The sequence below is a fragment of the Phodopus roborovskii genome, unplaced genomic scaffold (genome assembly GCF_943737965.1).
Source record: "Phodopus roborovskii unplaced genomic scaffold, PHOROB, whole genome shotgun sequence".
NCBI classification, from domain to species: domain Eukaryota; kingdom Metazoa; phylum Chordata; class Mammalia; order Rodentia; family Cricetidae; genus Phodopus; species Phodopus roborovskii.
In genome coordinates, this window is record NW_026125680.1 from 2382795 (window position 1) to 2406634 (window position 23840).

A 23840-nucleotide genomic window follows, 5' to 3' on the forward strand; every position below is an offset into this window, starting at 1 on the left:
TCTTCTTTAACAAACTGTCTTTATTCCTGTCACTAAAAAAAATAAAATAAAATAAGGGGCTGGAAAATAAAATAAGGGGCTCTTCTGGATGAAGAGCCTCAGCTGCTCTTCTCTACAACTCAGGTTTGATTCTCAGCATCATGTGGCAGCTCACAAGCATCTGTAACTCTAGTTCCAGGGCATCTGATGTCCTCTTCTGACTTCAGCAGGAACTAGGCATGCATTTAGCGCATGTACATAGATTCAGGCAAAATACAAACACACACACACACACACACACACACACACACACACAGAGAGAGAGAGAGAGAGAGAGAGAGAGAGAGTTAATAAGAAAAATATAAATTATATTAGTTTTTTGTTCCTATGACATTATAAAAGTACACTATTTTGAGCCAATTTGCAAATGGACTTAGATCAAGAATCAAGATTTTCACTTTTTTTTTAGTTTGAAATACTTGTCATCTACTCTTTTCTCTGAAAAATGATTATTATGAAGAATTGCAGGCTTGTCCACAAAATAAATTCATTCAATATTGTTACTAAAATAGAATACTTAGAATTGAAATGAAAATACTTCAGCATATATATACACACACATATGTATGTTGTACTATTTAATTGTATATTATATTTGTTAAGCATATAAGAATAAACAATACATAATAAATAAGAGGAATACTTTTTTCTTATTTTATATAGTCATATTAAGTACAGTTTTTTTTTTATTTCAACTGTACATATAATTGGAAATGGATATTTGTCTTTCTTTGGCTTGTTTCACTTTGCACTATATCATTTAGTATCATCCATTTTCCTGCAAGTGACATATTTCATTGTACCACACTTTATCTGTTCATTTGTTGTTGTACATCTTGGCTGATTCCCTCCTCTTATGAATAGTGCTGTAGTAAAAGATGAATGAACATTCATCTTTGTGGTATGTGACATAGATTGCCTAGGGTATATACCTGGGATTGTTATATCTGGGTCATGTGGTAGAACGTTCTAGCTTTAGTTTTTGAACAAACTTCTGGAATGCTGAGGCTACTTAATGTACATTCCTACTAATATATCTGGGTCATGTGGTAGAACGTTCTAGCTTTAGTTTTTGAACAGACTTCTGGAATGCTGAGGCTACTAAATGTACATTCCTACTAATAGTGTATGAGTTCCCTGTCCTCACCCCGTTCCCAGCCAACATTTGTTGTCATTTGTTTTTCTGATGATTGCTATCCTGAGTGGGGTGAGATAGAATCTCAGGGTAGTTTTGTTATTGAACGTGGGATCACAACTTGTGCCCAAAGCCAGGTCTGGCCACAGGCCCTCAAAGTAGAAAAGGGGGATTCATTCAGTATAGCCACATTGGGAAAGTGAGATTCCTCAAGTCTCCCAACCATCTTGGGGTCTTCCAGTGAGATTAAAGTTTAAATAGAGGGCACATTTAAGTAGTCCCAATTTACCTTGTCCACCATTGATCCATGGTTTTCTGGGCTTCAGTCTCATCCTGAAAGGAGGCCTGGCAAGATGTTAGAATTGTGTATTTGAAATTTCTTTCCTGGAGATAAATTACCCCTCTGACTGAGGTCTTTCTTTTCTCCCAGCTTGATATTTCTGGAGAAATTTCCATTTCTTTGGTGCCTGTAGTTTCTCCTGGACCTGTTATAGTTTGATTTACATTCCCCTGATGGCTAAAAATGTCGAATGTTGTTTGATATATTTATTGATCATGAGTAAGAATGTTCAACATTGCTTGATATATTTATTGATTATATGTATATCTTCAGAACCTTTGTCTATAATTGGATTGGTTCTCTTGTTTTATGCATAGCTTAATTATCCCTTTTTCTTATCCAAAGGTTCTTTAACTTTTTTCTTGTGATGAGTCATGCCTATGCAAGGGAAGCCAGACAGGAAATGAATTTTACATCATCTGCTTCCATTTTCCAAGTTAGTTGAACTCACACTAGAAAGCACCGAGAAGAATCTGATGTATGGAATGGGCTATGTAGAAGAAGCTGGAGTGATAGAATTGGTGTTATTAAGGGCTTACTACTACATTTGCTTAGGAAACATTAAGTCGCACAAGTCGAGTGTTGCCTACAAAATACCCTAAAGATAAGTAATATCTTTGGGCCTGTTCAAGATACAAAAAAATGTAGGGTGCAAAGACTTAAATGTTTACTCATTAATTACTAGGCTCTGATTCTCATAACAAAGGAGACAGCACTGACTTAAATCTAGCCATTAGTCACTGGTCCTACACCAAAGATATACCTCTAAGGGGCAGCTGGGGTGGGAGGCAACATAGGGTTAAACCACCATCATTAAGTGGGTCCAGGGGTTCCATTAATCCCCTGTGCTCTTATCAGGAAAATATAATTCTACCAGGTGTGCAAGACGATTCCCCAGTAACAACTATTTGAAAGAATAACACTGGTTCCCTTAAAATTATTCTGGCAATATGCAGTATCTTTGATGTGTAAATCTCCCATCTGCCTAAGTGGTCAGATGGGAGTCTACTGTCTCTGTTTAAATTGTTTGAAATGTAACCTGGGGTCAGGACCCAACAGAGATTTAAGGATGGCAGCAGCTTATATAGAATGTATAAGCTCAAGGTGGATATAAACTAATGAAATCTTTTGGGTCTGGACTCTCATTTGGGCATTGGCCACAGTCAACCAGTAAAGAGCTTTATTCCATCTCTAAGAGTATGGAATGATTGCTCACTAAGAAGGTGTATTATTTCTATACCATGGGAGGCATAGTCAGGGTTATCAGATTCTTGTAGTCTCTAATTTTTCCCTTGAGAGAATAAAAGCAGGCATTCGTTTAATCTGTACCAGGATCTATTTATATATAACACTGTTCCTTTTACAAACTAATATAACAAACTTCTAATCAAATGTGCCATTGAATCACCAAATTACATTAATGATGGTGTTTGAGTGCCACCCGAATAATTTGAACACACAGCAGCCACAAAGACTAACATGTTAATATGAACACAGCTAGCAAAAATTATGTGGGAACTGTTTTGAGCATGGCTTGAAAGTTTGAGTGTATGAAAAATAATTTATCATAATATAGGCCAAGGAAATAGAAGTAAACATTTAAAGAACAATTTGAGAAGGGCCTATATGTGTATGAGGAGTTGTTTCTTGATTTTGTTTTGCTGTTCAGTCCTTTTAAAAGTTTTAGATGCTGTAAGGAGACACCAGAGTATGCACAGTCCTTTTAAATGAAGCCATACTATCTGGGCTAGTTTCTGTTGTAAGTCTTGCTTCCATCTTTCAGATGAAATTAGATAACTTAGGATAAAATTTGAGTTACTTCTACTTAAAGAATCATTTTTTTAAAATAAACACCTTCTATCATTTATTGGGTCCCTTCAAAAATTGTTGAAATATATTGAGAACCAATCTAATTTTATATACTTTATTTTTTTAAAGTAGGATTTAGAAGCTTTAAGTATTATTTAAAGTATAAGGTATTCTCTCATATGTGAATTGCATTATATGTTACTACCTGTATCCATTTCTAAAATATTGCCCAATTTAAACATCTGGAGGTCTTCTTCCTGAGGCACTACTAAGAACCAGGACTGAGAAATGAATCAAGACAAACAAGAATAAAGTAGTTCTGAATTGTGCCAAAATTATTTACTCTTTGCCATCAGTTTTAGTCTGTATGTATTGATAACTGTTGGAAATTTCAACTCATTTATTATTATTATTTTATTTTACATGTCAATCCCAGTTCCCTCTCTTAAGCCTATATTCTACACATATTTGATGAATATTAACTTCCTAATACATATATCTTATTTCTCATTTATAATTAATAAGGTTCTAGGAATTTTCTGTCCTAACAGGTAATACATTTTGTTATTGCATCTTAAGTATTTGTAACATTGATTTTACTGGGTCCTAACTTTGTTGTGTGCCCACAGTGTGATGCCTGTTATATAGAGGCTATAGAAAATAATCCTTTTATAAAGAAGATGACAATTCAAAAGGTTATAAAAAACTGGCGTTATTTCAAAGGTAGGAGCTATTTGTATTGGTTAGATGTTCCATTTAAGTCTTCTCCAGTCCTGAGCATTTGTGTATATGGGTTACTGATATCTAGAAGGCATTTTCCAAATGCCCCTAAGTAAAAGGTAGGTTTCTTTTCTCCTGTCATTTTAGTAATGCTTTTTCTGATTGGGTATTATTGAAAATGATTGTCGGGCAGGGGGAGAATTATATGTCCTAATCTTGTTTCTTTATTATTATTATTACTATTACTATTATTGTTATTATTATTTTATTGTTGTTTTGAGACAAGTCTCACTCTGTAGCCCAGGCTGTTCTCAAAGTCATGGCAATCCTGCTAGTCCACAGAGACCCATGAATAAGGATTATAGTTGTTCACCAGCATACCAGGCTCTACTAACCATTTATTTAGCTTTTTTTTTTAAATCTCTATTGTTGGAATATCTTACCTTCTATTTAAATGTTTTCATTTTTATTTTGTTTAGGGGAAGATGGAGATTTCATTTTATAGCTCAGGCTGGCCATGAGCTTGTGAGCCACTTCTGCTTTCCAAATTCTAGAATCACAGACATATACCATCACAACCAATACATGCTATAAATTTAGATTTAATTGAGTAACTAACAGCTGGTGGGTTTGTTTTAACATCTTAAATACCCATTTCTTCTTGATTTTATTAGTGTCCATATCAATAATGATGAAGATGTTTGAGAATTTTATGCTGTCATTGATTTTGATTTTTGCTTATACCTACTAGTAAATATTTTCAAAAGCACAAATTACCTTAATTTCTTACTTGCCTTGGTAAGGTGATTCATTACCTTAAACAGTAATGCCTTCCGCCTAGTACCATTTAGATAATCAAATATGGAATATTACTCTACTAAATGCTACCGAAGTTTTTTATGTACACATCAATCTGCCACTTCTATAATAGTATTAAAATATATTTTATATTAGAAACTAAAGATATTGGTACATTGTTAAACTGTGCATTTGTAGAGCACCTGGATTTATTTTCATTTTTTTAATGTCAGCTTATGGTAGGTGCTTTAAATATATAACTACCAAATAAAATAAGCAATAAACATTTTGATGATTTTTGTACTAATCAGTTTTCTTAGGGGAAACATTGCCATCAGTTCTCTACCCACTGCTGAGCTTTCCAGCTCAAATGGATATCTCCAAGCCTTACCCTTACACAGAAGACCTTAGAAAAACCCAAGCTTTGCATAAGCCCCATGAGCCACAAAGTTTCGTGTAGAGAAATCAGATGCAGAAGGGTGACAAGAAGATGGAAAAGGGTGGAATTAGAGTTGTCAGTATAACATTGGGTACCAACAGATTTTAATTACTTAAAAATTAAGTTACTAAAAAATACAGGACAGGAGTATCAGGGAACTGGGATTGATACGTAAAATAAAATTGTCTCTAATTTAAATTTAAAAAGTGTCATAATCCAAAAAATTTAGATAAAGGGATAAAAGGTGGGGTGAGCTAGTCTTGTTATAAGAGGAAGTTCACAGAGCTGGAGAGAGTTGTTAATTTCAAATGGCCTGGTAAACAGAAGATCAGATTCTTATCAGAATGAATAGATATCTAGGTAGATGAAAAACCAGTCATATGTACAGTGTAATAACTGGATCAGTAGGTAATTCAGGAAAGAGAGTTGTTGAGGGGAAGCCTTATCTAGATCTGAAATAACTTCCTATCACTCACCTTCACTTGATCCACTTAATACCCAAATTGTATTGCTTTGACACCATCTCTCTTGAATATGAGGAGTATATGTTATGGAGTTTGATTTTTTTAAGTACTGCAGATGGAACCTCTGACTTGAAGCATGCTAGGCAAGCAGTTTACCACCGAGCTACATCTCTAGTCCTTCATTTCATCTTTCAAGTGAAACATCAATAGAAGAATTATCCAGTTTTCTCTTAAGCAGATAATACATCTCTTAGTATAACTGTCAGGAGGCTAACAACACAGTGATGAATTTTTTGTTACATATGCAGCGTCCACTGTGATGAAAGTTAACAGATGCATCATTGCTTTTTTTTTTTTCTGTCTCGTGTTACATGTACACATAGAAATATTTTTGTGGTAGGCTTGCTTTGTAGCTTATTTCTTGTATTATGTTTGCTGATATTATTTTCCTATTTCATTTTGACCTACCAGCTATTAGAACATTGAAAAGAACATTGGTGGAGAGGGACCACTTTAGTCACTTCCCCCCTCTGCTTTCTTCTTTGCAGCCAGTGCTGGGAAAATTATTCTGAACTCTTTTTGACGTCAACCAGTGCTAGTAGAGTGTATTGATACTCAACAGAATAACTAAGGAAAGTTACACTGCCAAGATACTAACAATAGGTTCCCCAAAACTCATCCTGCATGGGTTTTAATAAGACACATCCTTCCTCCCCTCAACAAATTCTCCTGCTTATATTTCTGGGCATATATATATATATATATATATATATATATATATATATATGTACAATAACTTTGTCTTAGAAATAACTGTGTTGTTAACTCATTTATTGTGAACACTAACTTTGCAAAGAACTAATTTGAATGAGAGTAACAAATGCTACCTCTCTATAAAAGGAATGTCAAAGAATTTGATAGTAAACATTTTTTTGTGAACTGCTAATTATGTATGATACTTTGAAGAACTAAGAAGAAAAATTAACTTAACTATAATTGAATAACATGATTTTCCTAAAGTTTTTATCTAGCAATAATTTCATCAGCATTTGGGAGAAGGATACTTTTTTTGAGGAAGAAAACTTAATTATTTTTTTAACATAGTCAATATGAAATGTTTCTTAGGTTAACTAATCGCTTTTTTTTTTTTAGTCAACTTTTTGCTAAGTCAGATGAGGGTTGTTTGCATCTTTATGCCCTTAAATAAGAATCTTTATTTGCATCTCTACGAACTTTACAAAGCATTCTTCCTCTGAAAGGAGTTTCTGTGACCAAAGTGTAGATGTTTAGAAAGTAGCCATGTTTTAATTTTTTTATTGGATTCCTAGGTTACTTTGGATAACTGTGTTGAAGTTGGACGAATTGCCAACACTTACCATCTGACAGAAGTGGATAAATACATCAACACCTTCGTCTTAAAGAATTTCTCTGCATTGATGGGCACTGGGGAGTTCCTGAAACTTCCATTTGAGCGTCTTGCCTTCGTGCTTTCCAGTAACAGCCTTAAGCAGTGCACCGAACTAGAGCTCTTCAAAGCTACCTGTCGCTGGCTTCGCCTGGAAGAGCCTAGAATGGACTTTGCTGCAAAGTTAATGAAGAACATACGATTCCCGCTGATGACACCACAGGAGCTCATTAATTTCGTGCAAACGGTAGATTTCATGAGAACTGACAATACCTGTGTCAATTTGCTCCTGGAAGCCAGCAATTACCAAATGATGCCATTTATGCAGCCAGTTATGCAGTCAGACAGGACTGCCATTCGGTCTGACACCACTCATTTGGTTACACTCGGTGGAGTCCTGAGACAGCAGCTTGTTGTCAGTAAGGAATTGCGCATGTATGATGAAAAGACCCATGAATGGAAATCTCTAGCCCCCATGGATGCCCCAAGATACCAGCATGGCATTGCTGTCATCGGAAATTTTCTCTATGTCGTTGGTGGGCAGAGCAATTATGACACAAAAGGAAAAACGGCTGTCGATACCGTGTTTAGATTTGATCCTCGATACAATAAATGGATACAAGTTGCATCTCTAAATGAAAAGCGCACCTTCTTCCACCTGAGTGCCCTCAAAGGATATCTGTATGCAGTTGGTGGCCGCAATGCTGCTGGAGAATTGCGTAAGTCTGTGTACTTATATTATATATAGTATACATTTTTCTTTACCCAGAAATTTTTTTAGAGGACAAAATAAACAGTTGTAGAAATTTAAAGACAAAATATACCCAGGCTTGCATTTGTAAACTATTCTTGTATGAAACTATCAGAGACTACCTGTATATCTTATTTCAGTTCATAGTGTTGGTCAAAGTCCAAATAATATCTAATATGAAGTTTGCTGTATTGCAACAACTATACAACACACACACATATATGATTTTCATATTGAAAGGTTAATTGGGATGCATATTCTAATAGTGCCTTGGCAGAAGTTTGGCCTGATCCTTCATTCTCTACTTTTAAAATCCTACAAACTATGGTTTTTATTAGGTCAAGATCCCTCTTTACTGAGGCCTGGCTCTTATTTCTCCATTTCCAGAATTGATACATAATAGAGAACACATAGTACAATAATATTCTCCTTAGAGTAAATATAAACAGTTCATTTAGTACTAGGTGGTTTATTAACTATGATAATTAAGATTTGTGACTATTAATTTCTATAATTACTCACTTACTGAAACATCAGACAGGTCTCACCATTGTATACTACTTTTGTCTTCCTAACATAACATTGGTCACAAGTGTTTTTAACAGAAATATGTTGGCTATATAAATTAACCCTATAAGCCATATTTTTTCTTATTTTGTATTAAATGTAAATAATACAATTTTTCTATAATGAATGCTCGGGATACCACATTTTATATCTGTTTAATCTTTTTTTATTTATTTGCCGACCATACTTTTTTTTTGAAAACTGTCTAGTAACAGGTTTTGTTGGTTTAAAGCGGTTTGGTGGTTTTATTTGTTAGCTGTTGGTTTTTTCTGCCCCAGTGTGGAATCTCAGACTCAGAGCATTATATGTGGTAGATTAAGCACTGTACTACAGTGAGTTATACCTCAGTCACTGGCCTTGTTTTAGTCCTTTGATTCTATACAGGCTCCTTGAGGTGGTCAGTATCCCAAGGTCCATACTGTCTGTGATAGCCTTAAATACTTTTCAGAATTTGTTTCCTAGCATTGTAAAAAAATAGAGACTTTCATGGCCTTTAGATGGAACTATTTATTGGAGAAAACAAATACTCTCACTTTTATCCTTTCCTATGTATAAAGCACTTTCGTATTAGTGACATGGCCTTAATGTCACTGATCTTTTCTATCTGAGTTCTTGCCTTTGGAGTTGTGATAGTTTTTCTAGGAACAAACATTGTAGATTTGGGAGGGCCTAGATAGCATGATTATTAACCCAATTTAATTTTATTAGTCAGCCTTCTAAAAGCATGAGACACTCATGCCCTTAGTATAGAACTGTCATGTCAGGTCTCCTTAGTTTAATCACACACACAATTATCTTCATTGTACTGTTTTAAATTTATAATATCTAAAAATGTCTAACAAGTACAGGTTCTGATTTTGTGGTTTATTGGAAAAGTAACTACAATAAAGATAGTATTCAAGAGTTGACAGAATTCTAGATAGCTAATACTGGCAGTTGGTGGTCATTTTGAAAAGTCTGTTCACACAGGGGATGGGTCCCTTTCTCAGTGCTTGCTAGTTAATGTGATCATCCCTGTGAATATGCAGCCACTTAATTTTCTTTAAATTGTCTCTAATATTAATTAGAAGGACTATTCTTTTGGTAATGATACTCTTTAAGCCAAGAGGAATCATTAAGTAAAACTAAGAGGCTAGAAGCTTCCTCTTGTCATGCATCCCCATGTCCTGTTTCTCTTTATGTGCCTGGATAGGAACAAAAAATAAGTGAATGCATTGGTCAAATGGCAGTGGAATAGACGGGCTTGAACATGATCTGTTCCACTAATTTATATATTTATAAATATGTGTATTCTCTCTCTCTCTCTCTCTCTCTCTCTCTCTCTCTCTCTCACACACACACACACACACAGACACATATGTATGAACAATTAAAGAGATAGAGGCCATGAATTTGAGAGCAAGATGGGGTGTATAAGATAGGTTGGAAGAAAAAAAATGGAAGGAGGAAAAAAAGATGTAATTATATTTTACTTTTAAAAAGAATGAAAAAACAGGCCTGTTGGTACTGCCATACTATCACTAGGCCTACTGGCACATACCTGAATTCTTAGCACTTGAAAGGCTGAGGCAGGGGGATCAATGGTTCAAGACCAATCTATACCATATAGTGATATCCTGTCTATTTTCTTTGTTTGGTTGGTTGGTTGGGTTTTTGGTTTTTTGAGACAAGGTTTCTCTGTGTAACAGTCCTGGCTGTCCTGGAACTCACTTTGTACACCAGATTGGCCTTGAAACTCACAGTGTTCCTCCTTCCTCTGCCTCCTGAGTCCTGGAATTAAAGTTGTCCAGCACCACACCTGTGAAACCTTTAAAAAGGTTTCACAGAGGTTAACCTACGGGTAGATAACTACTTACTTCAAAGTATATTATATTATATTACCTACCTGAGATGGTATAGATTGTTGATTTTAATCTTATTTCAGAAACTGCAAGTATTTTTTTACTTCTTTATTGAATCTTTTGGGTTTCATATCATGCACCCCAATTCTGTTCTCCTCCTAGTCCCCCAATATTTCCCCCCATCCCTGTTGCATTCCCCTGAAAGAAAACAGAACAAAGTGAGCAACAACAACAACAAAACTCATTAAAAAAACAGAACAAAAACCACAACAGAACCAGAAAGATCTCTGCTTCTCCTCTCCTGCCTCTCCATCCCTTCTTCATCCATCCTGGTGGCATTGGAGGCTGCAGTGTACCCTTTTGTCCCATCAGGTTGACTGGGAACTGTCTGTCCATTGCAATAAGTCACCAGTATGGTTCAAGGCCTGTGCTTTCTGGCACGCCATCTTCACTGGATCTTCACTGGAGTTTTTCTGGGGAGCCCTATGTCTTAGAGATCTTACAGATATCCAAAGTGCATTTTTTTTACAATTATTTTTCTGATTACAATACAGATATCATTATGCCTTGTTACAAGGCCAATCTGGTATGATTATTGTTCACTTTGTGACATTTCATTCCATTTTATGAGCTTTCCCTTAGCTGTGATTGGTAGTGCATACCTTAATCCCAGGCAGAGAAGCAGGCAGATCTTTAAGAATTTGAGGATAGCTTGATCTACAAAGAAATTTCAAGGACACAGAGAAAGAGGACAGACAGGACAGACAGGGCTTTGGGGGGGGGGGGAGAGGGAGAGAGAGAGAAAGAGAGAGAGAGAATATACATATTTATAAATTATCCCTAAACTTTTGTAGGAAGTGATTACTATCCAATCAGTGTCACTGTCAAATACATTTTTAACTGACATTTTAAGGTACAGTATACTGGAGTTTTTAAAATTACATGATTAACATACTAAGTGCAGTCAAATTGAGCCTTTATTCCAGGAATGACTTCAGGCCAGAAAGAATCACTGCACAAAACACAAATCAAGAGACTTCGTTCATTTTATGTAACTAACAAGCACTCCTTTTGAGCTCCACCTGCAATATTTAAGTGAGAGGAAGTGTATAGGACCTCATCTTGTCATGTTCTGTTTTGTTGAGGTAGCCAAACTTGATCTGATTTTCCTTGATATTCCTCTTCCCAGTGAACATAGCGAGTTCTTCTTAATTCTATCCATTAGTAATAATCTGCTTATATAAATCCAAACATAACTTGTATTGGCTGCCTTGTCTAGTTTTGCTGCTGGCAAAAAAGAGGTCTAAAGAAAGTCTTACATACACTTCTTGTTCCAGACAGAGACTGGATGGGTTTTATTGTTGTCGTTTGTTGGAATTCACCTTATACCGACTTGGCAGGATCTCTTCCTGTAGAAGAGCATTCCCTTCTTAACTCATTAAATGTCCACACTCACATTCCTATGTAAATTGAGAAGTGGTGGGAATAGGGTATCAAGACATGGGGATTGATGGGGAAAGTCTCTTAACTATTTAATGGGTTCAGAAGTACCATTGCCTCTTGTATTCTTCATAGACATAATAGCCATTGCCCATGTATAATTATAAATGGAAAACAGTGGTAGATTTTATATGTCATGATAGATCATTTTAATATACTGGATATTTTAATATTCTCTCATGGAGTGTGTAGGAGTTGGCTAAGGAGAAAAATATCTAGGTCTATAATACACAAAACAGACAATTTGTATACCTGCATGTCTGATATATTGCTGGAATGTAATTCCGTGGGCATTCTGCTTTCCCTGATATTGGTTGCAATAGGAAAATAGAATAAATGTTTAGGAGGTGTTACTTAAGTGAAAAGGGATTCTTTTATTTCTGGCATCTTTCAGAACAGTCTTTTGGTTCTTTTCTCTAACCTTTAAAAAAATGTAGTGCTGTATAAGAAATTGGCCTTCCATTGAGGTTTATTATTTTGAAGAAGACTATAATGGCTTAGATTCTGTCACTTCAAATACATATTTGAAAAAGGAGTTTCCAAGTGATGAAATCACAAGAAGGGCAAATTTTCAAATAAACAGTCAATAAAATTACTAAAATGTATTAAATGATCCCCCAGATCATTTGATGGATTTAAGGTTTGCTTATTACTATATCTAGAGTCTCTTAAGACTTGCCCTTGCCCTTGATAGAGAATGAGGATCCCTAAGACAGAGGGAATAAGCATCCTAATTACAGTTAGGAGACTGAAGAGTCCTTAAGTTATCTAAAGTTGAATCTCTAGTTTAGGGTCAGGACGCTTCTGTAAAGCCCCAGAAACTCTATTTATAGCGTTGTGGGGTATTAATTATCTGTCACAGCTAATGAGCTCCACTCGTGTAGAGCAAGAGCAATTGTAGGAAATTCAGAACCAAATACTTGATCCTCAGTTCCAATAAAACTTGATTCATGAACACTGAAATTGTTATTTCATATATTTTCATATTACAAAATGGTCTTTTGGTTCATTTTCCCAACCTTTAAAAAAAATTGAAAGCCATTCATATTACTACATTGTAGGCCATACAGAAATGGGCAGGGACTGAAGTTTGCTGATCCATACCCTGCATTTTTCCTGATGCTTTTGGTTGTAACCATCACTTTATGAGTCAAACTCCTTGCCTGGTACTAACTTTGCCCTCCTCTGCTCATCAGCCTTATGGACAATATGTGTATCTGCTTATTGCAGAAAAGTGAAAGACAAAAATGAGAACATGCACAGCAAGTTTTGAATTAGCTGAATTTTATTTTATTGATTTTCCTAATAAATTAGTTATATACAGAATGACTTTAAAGGTTGTCAATAAAGCTAAGGGAACGTAAAAACATAAAGGAAATTGATGGCTCTTCTGGAAAGGGGGAAGTTTAGGGTTGATGGGCAATTGCCTGGTTACTGAGATGAGTTTCCATCTTGCCCCTGCATGGGAAACTATGGATGGATTTACAACCCCTGTTAGAAGAATGCAATCAACGTACTGGCAGAGGAACAGTATTATATTTTCATATAGGGGGATATTAACAACCACAGACATTAGCTATTTAATTTGTAACTCTACCATAAACAGCATAAGTGAAAAATTATAGAAATTACATCAGGACAGGTGGAGTTAGATACAGGAAAGGGCAGTTATAATGGAGACATTTCCAAGTTCAAGGAAAAAAAAATGTTGCATTAAAAGACGCATACATATAGCTAGTCAGGAAAAGGTGATAGCTGGAAATCTTTTTAAAATCCCCTGTTAGGATGTGAGATTAGATAGCATTCTCATAGAAATTTTGTCCACTTATTACTTTTCTAATATTGCATGCCACTCAATACACTAAGTCCCTTTGTGTATGTGTGAGAGAGAAAGAAAGGGGGTGAGAGAATAGGGTGCATTCAATATGTTTGCTTGTCAGGTGATAGTTATGCGAAAACAAACAGAAATGAGTACCTAAAAAAGGCATCACAGTGTGAAAGATAAGGTGTACTGCAGGTGACAGATATACTGATTATACTGATTTGGCCATCATATATGTACACACACATCAGAACATCGCATTGTACACTATAATTATATCATTATTATGTGTCTATTAAAACTTGTAAAAAGACTTCATTTCCTCATAGAAGACATCAGAATGAGAATAGTGAAAGATTTTTTAATAATAATTAAAAACAACCTAAAGGAACTGGAAAAGGAAATTACTGGAGAGATGTGGGAAGCGCTAACGAAGTGGGGAGGATGGGAGAAGTTTAAGTAACTGCATAAGAACTGATGGAAGAAATGAGGTTAGTACACAGAACAGAAAACAAAGTCATTCCTCCAGCCCCACATTTGCCTGTAGGTAAATGATGAATCTGCTTTAAAGGTTTACTCTTCAGTTAGGATTGCGTTTGGCTTGGAGTAGCTAACCCTTCGAGTTTCTGTGTTATGTCACTGTCTAGAACTATGCCATACGGCTCTAAGGGAACAAACACATTGAAGCACGTTTTCACAGTTTTGTGGTTTTGTCAATTGCAAAGAAAAGGCAGGCTCTAGGGAAACAAAGAATGCAGTAACTGTAGCAAATAACATGACCCTTGCAAGTCCATTAGATTTCATGCTTCCTACCAGTCCTTATAACATGCCTATAGCTTTCCTTGTTAAAAAAAAAAAAAAAAAAAAAAAAAAAAAAAACAAGAACCACATTTTCTATCTGGACTGCTGTTATTCTACTATCTTGTGGTTTCCAACAATGTATATATTGAAAGATACTTAAGTAATTGAGGTCACTTGTCCGAAATACTCTATGTTGAAAATGACAGACTGATTACTGGCATGAAGTCCACCTGATAAAGAACTTAACAGCTTATTGCCAATCGTCTTTTGTTTAAGAGTAGTATTGGTTGCAGCAGTTGCTGTAGTCACAAGTATAAAGCATAAACCAGCCAGTGATTATATTCTCAGGCTCAACTGGGAAATTGGTTTCTCATAGTGATGTTTCTTCCTGTATACTATGTCAAAATAGGTACTCAGAATTGACGTGTTATTCCTTCTTTGTGATTTTTAAAAAAATCTTCTTCTGTATTTTTAGAGCAAAGAAATTTGGGAAATGTCAAATTAAAAAGATATAAACAAATGACAGAAAAGAATCCTTAGTGATTTTTACAGTTGTATAATGTGTTAGATATTTGTATCATCTAGCCTAATGTAACATCTCTTACTGTTTGATATTACCATAGTCTCAAAAAACATAAGAGCCCCTCTGAGATCTCTCATATTGATCTATGCATTTTCAGAGATTATTATATTATTATTACTGTACTAAAAGACTGAGATAAAAAAATCACTGTATTTCTTTTTTCTTTTTTCTTTTTTACAGCTACTGTAGAATGTTACAACCCAAGAACAAATGAATGGACCTACGTTGCAAAAATGAATGAGCCTCACTATGGCCATGCTGGAACTGTGTATGGAGGAGTCATGTATATTTCAGGTAGGCAGTTACCCTGTGAACACAACATAATAGTATTTATACATTTAATTATATGATCTTTCCATATAGTGCCAGTAATAATAGCCATTCTAGGAAAATAATAGTCAAAATATAATTTACATTTTAGGAGAAATTTTGTGTGTACCTTTGCATGCAAATGCTTTGAGAAAACCCATTCAGCTATAGATGTATAATTTATAAGAAATTGGAAAGTATTTAGACTCGCCTGTTCATTTTTTAAAGCCTCAATACTTTGTATTCTAGTAAACACCAATCATATTCTCTGTTCATACATAGTAATTTGTTTTTCTTAAAATTTATATAAGTCATATTAGAAAATATTTCATTATATAATATATAATCTCTGTTGTATATAAAACATGCATAATGCTTTCTTTTAGTGTAACCCATACACATACATACATACACACCCACAATATTCCCAGTATTCCCTTAATATTAAAATGGAGTTGTACTGTGGTGCCATTATATACAGAGATATATTTCTATAAAAATTCTAAAATGGTTCAAGTTTATTCAATATTCAATTAACAACCTTCATTCTCAAATAGTTTGGCTTGAATTAACCTTTTGTAGGATTCAGAAATGTGTTTTAACATAATTATCACCTTTAATATTGACATTTAATGTTTTAGGTAATTTTGTTTATCTTCTCCCTCTCTTTCTTTCCCTTCCTTTCTCTTTTTCCTTCCTTCCCTCCCTCCTTTCTTCCCTCCCTCATTTCCTTCCTCTCTATCTGTCCTTTTTTTTCATCTGCCAGTTGAAGGCCTACCACTACCAGGCAAGCAGTTATGTTCTTAGAGAACAAAATTGCTAAGGGAATCATGAGTCACTGAGAGCTGCCTTATGATGTCTATAGTTAAAAGGGATTAGTGAAAGGCCTGTAATATTTGATTGGGAGGCTTCCAAGGTTCAATTCATGAGTGGTCATGGGGCATCTTATATTGACAGAGACATAAAGGAAATCATATTGTATCCCCTACCTGTTTTATGTGTGTAAGTTCTCTCTACTACTATAACAGTTTGCCCAGTTTATGGGGCAAAACTGACATTTGAGTGGTTTTAGTGGCACTTTGGCATAACTGTGTATGTTTCAAAAAAATCATCTTCTACATTGATGTCAGGTTAGGAACCAAGCCAATATTTATAACAAAAACAAAACAAAAACACTAAATATAAAGCAAAAGAAAAAAAACATTGTTTTGCTTTCTAGTAGGGATTTAAAGCATGTAAAAGCAATGCTTCATTGATTGTTGTCTTGCCACTTGATAACTCTTCAAATGATACAGCTAAAGTTTGGCTTAGGTCTGTTCCATCTCTGCTGAAGGTAGAGATGATACTCATTTCATAAGTTGGGTTATGTTTCTTAGTCTTAACTCAATTTGTAGGTTATAATCACCTAATCCACAAACAATCAACTGCTACATATTTAATGTTCAGAATTCTAATTCTTTAGCTTTGCAAAGCAGATAACAGATGTCACCTTCTTTCTGTTCATCCCAAACTCTGCAAGTCCAAAATTTTGCATAGTCTTCCTGGTTGCTATGTTCCTGGCATGAGATTTTAACCTTTTGTAAATAAATATTTTTCTTCTTATTCATAATCCTAATATGTTAACCAGAATGGGTATTCTGATTTGGAAAAGGAATTAATGGGTACCTGGAATTTAAAGTGCTTTAGTCCAGTGTTCAGCACCCATAGCCTACCCACTAAAATGTCACAACAGACTGATGCTTTGTAGTTCACATTTACTGCTGACTCGACTCTAATAGTGGCCAAAATATATTTCCATTTATTGAAGCTTCTTAAGTGTGATCAATCTCCATTTGAGAAAGTCACTGTAACAATATAAGACCTTTTTCATTTGGTCTTAAAATGTTGAACAGGGTATTTTCTCTAATTTATTTTTGTTTTTTGTTAAAAGAATTGTAGAGTGGCAATATTTAAAACTTACTATTTGTAAGCTACAATATGCCATAAAATGTAGCTAAAAGTTAATTATCTATGGGAGAGCCTTACTCTTACAATGTTATGATCTATTCTCCTCATGCCTATTATTTTCATTCTCTAGGAGGCATTACCCATGACACCTTCCAAAAGGAACTCATGTGCTTTGACCCTGATACTGACAAATGGATCCAGAAGGCACCAATGACCACTGTCCGAGGCCTACACTGCATGTGTACAGTGGGCGACAGGCTGTATGTCATTGGAGGCAACCATTTCCGGGGAACCAGTGATTATGATGATGTCCTGAGCTGTGAATACTATTCGCCTATCCATGACCAGTGGACCCCAATCGCTGCCATGTTAAGAGGGCAGAGTGATGTTGGGGTCGCTGTCTTTGAGAATAAGATCTATGTGGTTGGTGGATATTCATGGAATAATCGCTGTATGGTTGAGATAGTGCAGAAATACGATCCTGAGAAAGATGAGTGGCATAAGGTTTTCGATCTTCCCGAGTCCCTTGGTGGCATTCGAGCTTGTACCCTTACAGTTTTTCCACCTGAAAACACCACACCATCACCTTCTAGAGAATCCCCACTTTCTGCACCCTGATCATCCTTACAAATGAAATGCTATACTGCTCTCTTTGAAATGTGTTATGATTATCTTCTTTTCCCCCCTTAAGTAGTGTATCTGTTAGAATTAGCCTCCAGTAATTGATACAGATATTGGAAAAAAATTGACATTGATGTTACTTGTGATGTTTGTATGGCATAGAATGTTAATAAAGTGGTAACAAACCATCTTGGAAATATATCCCATAGAAGCTGATGTTTAACAAGAAAAAAAAAGTATTGTCTATAAAGTGTTTCTTCAGTACTTTTTTCATGCTGTGTACTGGGTGTAAGGTATTCGTCATCTTACATTATAAGCCAAGTTGAAGGTGGATTGTAGTAACTGTAAAACTGTGCTCACTAAGCTTCAGAGTAAAGTTTTCCTCTCATCTTTAACTGTAAGATGTCAAAGGGAGGCAGCCTGCTCCAGCAAGTAACAATACACAAAAGGTTGCCAACTCGCATGAGCTACCTCCCTCTTTTCACAAAGTATTTTTGACACATCTGTCAACCCACCTGACTGTGTGGGTGCATTGAGAACACACCAAGTTTCTTAGACACACAGGAGAAATAACTGAAATTCACATTAGTGTGGCAGGAGGGAAGCATGACCCCTCTGCTTATAAGAATTGATTTGGAGTTTTATAGTGTGTATAAATATGCACACATACTTATATCAAACACAAATTTTTAAAAAATTGAGTATTACATCAAATAAATGCAAAATTAAATCTTCTAAAAAGCAGCTTCCGTGAAAAATGGGGGTTCAGTATGGACAATACCGAACACATATTTGTAGAACCATACTGAATTTAGGTGGATAAGGGCTAGAAATTTTGAGCAATTAAATTTGTCACTTGATCAAATTTTATCTAAAAAAGAATCTGTATTCTCTTCCTTCTCCTTTGCTGTTGAGGTAACTTACTTGTTCTGTGTATTCTGTATACTCTTGGTTCATGAGGTTATTTAGCACAAAGTGTAGCAGCTTCATCAGAAAGCTGCCCTTGCTCTATGATGTCCATGTTTTCCCTTCTTTATTCAATAAACGATGTTGCTCTGCTCTGTGCTATTTCATTATTTTTCTGGTTAAAATATTTCAAGGGAGTGGTGGTGGTGGTGCATGCCTATATTCCCAGCACTTGGGAGGCAAGGAAGAAGGTTCCTTTAGAGTTCAAGGCTGGCCTGGTCTACAGAATGAGTTTTAGGACAGCCAGGGGTGTTACACATAGAAACGCTGTCTCAGAAGGAAAAAAAAAATCTTTCAAGGGGTGAGATTTAGGAGGTTGAACAAGTCTGTGAGTGAGACTTTTATTCTAAGAGGAAAGACTTGGGTCAGCACTCACCTCACTGTGAGGTGCTTGTTGCCTTTGAGGAATGAATTGATGAAAGATTTTAATTAGCTATTATGCAGCCCAGTTTGCCTGGACAAACTGCAGAAACAGTTACATGCCCCTGCCCTGTCTTTTACCTTCTCCTCCCTCCTTGTTATAGCCTGCAAAGCTTGGTCCAGAAACTATGAGTAGGGGTGATAGGGGGAATGTAAAAACAACAGAACTAGTCACAGAAAAGCAGAGTTCAGGTGAGGTGTTGCTGCTCCGATTGAGTGACATTTGCTTGGGTTGTATCCCAAGCATGTTAATATGTACAGCATGGGAAAGGGGGGTAGTCTGGGTTGGGAGTATCTATAGACCAGCACTCTCAGGCTGCAAACATTTGAGAGGAGGGAGTTGCAGTAGGTGATTTTTACTCACACTGGTCAATTGGGTCACCTGTACATAAACAACTGTATTTGAGCCAGAGGAAGAAGGCTTTGCCAATTTCCCATGGATCTGAGGTCTTCATGTCTGTATCCATGTCAACATTATGCATTCACTCAGGACTTTACTCAGTCAGGGTTCCTCTGTTTCCTACACCCTCTCTTTCATCTCTTGCTTTTCTCCTTGAGAAGTTACTTCTTAATAATTTCTTAGGTTCTCCTTAAATTTCTGAGCTCAAGCCATCTTAATGCTCTAGCCCTCTAGAAGCCCAGGCTCATGCTTCTTTACTGAGATTGACAGTTATATTTCTGAAGATAATTTCTCTGTTGCTTGAGATCCATCATGTCCACTCAAATAGAGCCATGTATAGTAACTTCTAAAATTTATTCTTAATCTAGGGTCCTAAGGAAAAAGAATTGCTATCTCTTCAACTTCATCTACAAGTGGTTGGATGTAAACTGAACCCTGACCTTAAGGCTATTCAAAAACACTACTACTAATGAGTCATCTGATTTCTTGACTAGGGTGATAGATTGGCAGCACAAATTTCATCATTTCCACTTTGAGTTAAACATAGTTAAGGAAACAAATTTCCCATCAGTGGTACTTTTGGATATTGTTGGAAGAACCTAGCATACATTTAAAAGATTCCTCCACTTAGGCAAGATTTTTCTTCAGTGGGCACAACTTCTCTGGGGATTTTAGTTTTCTGTACATGGGTAGATTCAGTAAGATTTGTGTTAGCTAATAGCTACCTGAAAATGGAGTTGTATACAAGACAACTAATGATTCTGAAGGATCCCAGGTGTGTATTCCTGACCAGGTAACTATATTCCAAAAACTGAAGAGTCTGTTTCTTCAGGCTACCCATGCCTAGTTCAAGAATCCCTTCAGTTGGTAGGACGATAATGGAGAATAACAGGTGCTGGAGTGGTCAATCTGCAAAGAGGTACTCTTCACTTCTATTAACATTCTACTGGCCAGCAGTCTTGTGACTCCAGTGGTCAATCTGAAAAGAGGCAAGCATCACTTATAGACACATTCTACTGGCCAGAAGTCCTTTAGCGCACAAAGAGAACAGGAAAGAAAGAAGAGGATGTGAAGTTGGTGAACTTTTAGCAGCCTATCACAGGGAATAATGCAGAGCCTATGCAATTCTCTTTCCTGCATTCATGCCATGTGTTATTTAGCAGCAATTAATTTCACACTTTACTGTAATTGCTATTATTAAACAGTTCAAACAGCTGGGGAATTGCTAGACATTTCTTTCTCAGCATATTAACTATTTTCTTTTGGAAAAAGAATCTTTGACACTGGTCATTGGTTGGTTTTACAGGCATTTCTTTCTTGCATCTGCCTGTTGTCCTAATTAAAGTTGATGTTGCTATGACAAAACAGTGCAATCAAAGCAACTTGGGGGAAGAAAGGGTTTCTTTGGCTTACACTTCCATGCCACTGTTCATCATTGGAGGAAGGCAGGACAGGGACTGAAACAGGGCAGAAACATGGAGGCAGGAGGCGATGTGGAGGCCTTGGATGGGTGCTGATTACTGGCTTGTTCCCCATAGTTTGCTCAGCCTTTGTCTTATAAAACCCAGGACCAGCAGCCCAGAGATAGTACCACCGGCAATGGACTGAGCCCTCCCGCCATCAATTACTAATTAAGGAAATGCCTTACAGCTGGAGCTTATGCGCCAGACATGGCATATTAAGTTGTAGTGAGACTAGACACCTCCTCTTCTAAGGCTGAATGAAGCAACCGAGAACGGGAAAGGTTCCCAAGAGCAGGTCACAGAGTTAGAGACAACCCTGTTCCCTCTGTTAGGATTCCCACAAGAAAACCAAGCTACACAACTGTAACATATATGCAGAGGTGCTAGATCACTCCTATGCAAGTTCTGTGGTTGGCATTTCAGTCCCTGTGAGCCCCTATGAGCCCAGGTTAGTTGATTCTATTGGTTTTCTTGTGCTATCCTTGACCCCTCTGACTCCTACAATCCTTGGCCCTTCTCTTCCACAGGATTCCCTGAGGTTCATCTGATGTTTGGCTATGGGTCTCTGCATCTTCTTCCATTAGTTGCTGGGTGAATCCTCTTTAATTAAAATGGGACAGGCAAAGATCTATGAGTATAGCAGAATATCATTAGGAAGCATTTTATTAATTTTGCTGGTTTCTCAGAAAATTGGGAATCGACATACCTATCTCAATACCCAGCTGTACTACTCCTAGGCATATACCCAAAGGATGTTCTCCATACCCCAACAATCTAGATGTCCTCAACCAAGGAATGAACAAAAAAAAAAAAATGTGGTACAGTTACACAATGGAGTATTACTGAGATGTAAAAAGAAAAAAAAATGACATCGTGAAATTCATAAGCAAATGGGTGCAACTAGAAAATGTCACCATGAGTGAGGCAACCCAGACTCAGAAAGACAAATATAATATGTACTCACTTATAAGTGGATATTAGCCATAAAGTAAAAGATAATCACTCTCTACAACCCACAGATCCAGAGAAGCTAAGTAACAAGTATGGCTCAAGGGGGCATGAATCCCACTGGGAAGGGGTGATGGAATGAACACCACAAGTGCATAGGGTAAGAGGTCTGGATGGGGGGGGGCATGGGAACAGAAGGGATCAGGTGAGGGGAGGATGAAAGAAGAGAGTACTTGGAAACACAACTGGCATCAGGGGCATCTCTAGTATGAGCTGGAAACCTAGTACAATGGAAGCACCCAGGAATCTATGAGGGTGACCCTAGCAAAGATTCTTAGAAATAGTGTTTTATTTAATTGCGCATATCTTTTTAGGTTTTCATTTTAACACATTTCTGTGAAAAGTAGGCTTTTTTTCTTATTTTAGACGCCTGAGATTTTTTACAATCATCTCTACTGTAGGTCTAGTTCTTTGCACATCACAATACATACAAAGCAAGTTTTAAAGGATTCATAGAGCATCATTTTAAGTTAGTCAAATAATTCATTAGTTAAAATTTTGGTAATCACAAAAATATAAAATATTTTTAAAAATTTGAAAAATATAAGAACAAAAGTCACTCTTCTTCCCTGTACCACAAAGAAGTATTACATCAAAGTATAAAACCTCTAATATCAGTACATTTTTGCATATCACATGTACAGTATGGTTTAAAGTATTAATGCACAATTTTTTGATATAGCAGGAGGTTGACTTCTAAAGCATGACACATTAATCGGAATTTTAAGAAAATTTTTTTTTGACCTGTCTTAAGTGAGATTTAATGATCAAGAAATGTGTTGAGCTTTTGCCATTTGGGGTCATCTAGCAATGTAATTTAAATATTTTTGTAGTAAACTTAGTTCATGTGATTCATATCTTATAGTCGGTGAACATTTCATCTCTAAATGTCTCCACTACCCAATTATTGAAGTTATTTATTTACTTCATGTGTGTTATTTGATTATATGCTTAAAATAAAAATTAGATGGAGAAAAGTGAGATTAAAGGCCATACCTCTATAGAAAGAAAGAAAAAGAAAACATTAGGAGTTTTGGCATATATTTTTTGTATATGGTCAGTGAATATTTTAATCCATGATGTCTATCACAGCTACTCACCATCACTTGTTATAGTGCAAAAAGATACAGTACCTAAATGAATTGTCATGCAACGTTATTTAAAGACACTTTGGAATTTCATGTAATTTGGAGTATTTTAAAACATTACTCTTCTTTTGGCTTTTTCCAACAAAATTTTTTCACTCATAGGTTGTACAAAATAAATAAATAAACTCTAAAGGCCCTCTTGGTCAAGGCTGCCTCCTAATCCTTCATAAGCATCCCATGAATTGGGAACCAAGCATTTACATATATGAGCCATTGGGGTTGGGGTATTCATATTAAAACCATCACACCTGGGCTACAAAATTGAATACAACAATCTGGAGCTCACTTAGTCATGTGATAGGCACTTACACTGAAGTGTGCTAAAGGTTATGCTGGGTGTGTAAAGAACCACCGTCTAAATGGTGGTATGAAAATTGGTATTTGTAAAGTGGATCAAAGGACAGTGATAAATGAAGGCCTTCCTTAACAACATACATGTTCCCTGACTCCAAATGTCAAAAGACAACAGCACCCATGGAAAATGTGGTCAGTCTTTTAAATCATTGCTCCTGTCTGCTGTGAGGAAACATCCTGAAAATTGCTT

General features: G+C 36.1%; 1 protein-coding gene across 12 annotated transcripts in view; it reads left to right on the forward strand.

Annotated features, from left to right (window-relative positions):
* Window positions 1-18950, forward strand: part of Klhl13 (kelch like family member 13) — a 585186-nt gene extending 566236 nt beyond the window's left edge. For all 12 annotated transcript variants that reach the window (XM_051178443.1, XM_051178436.1, XM_051178434.1 and 9 more), the window contains 3 exons: window positions 7073-7868; window positions 15195-15308; window positions 17401-18950. In XM_051178443.1, the coding sequence (XP_051034400.1) occupies window positions 7073-7868; window positions 15195-15308; window positions 17401-17888 (1398 nt within the window). In that variant the 3' untranslated portion in view covers window positions 17889-18950. The remainder of the gene's footprint in view (window positions 1-7072; window positions 7869-15194; window positions 15309-17400) is intronic.
* Window positions 18951-23840: the final 4890 nt, after the last annotated feature.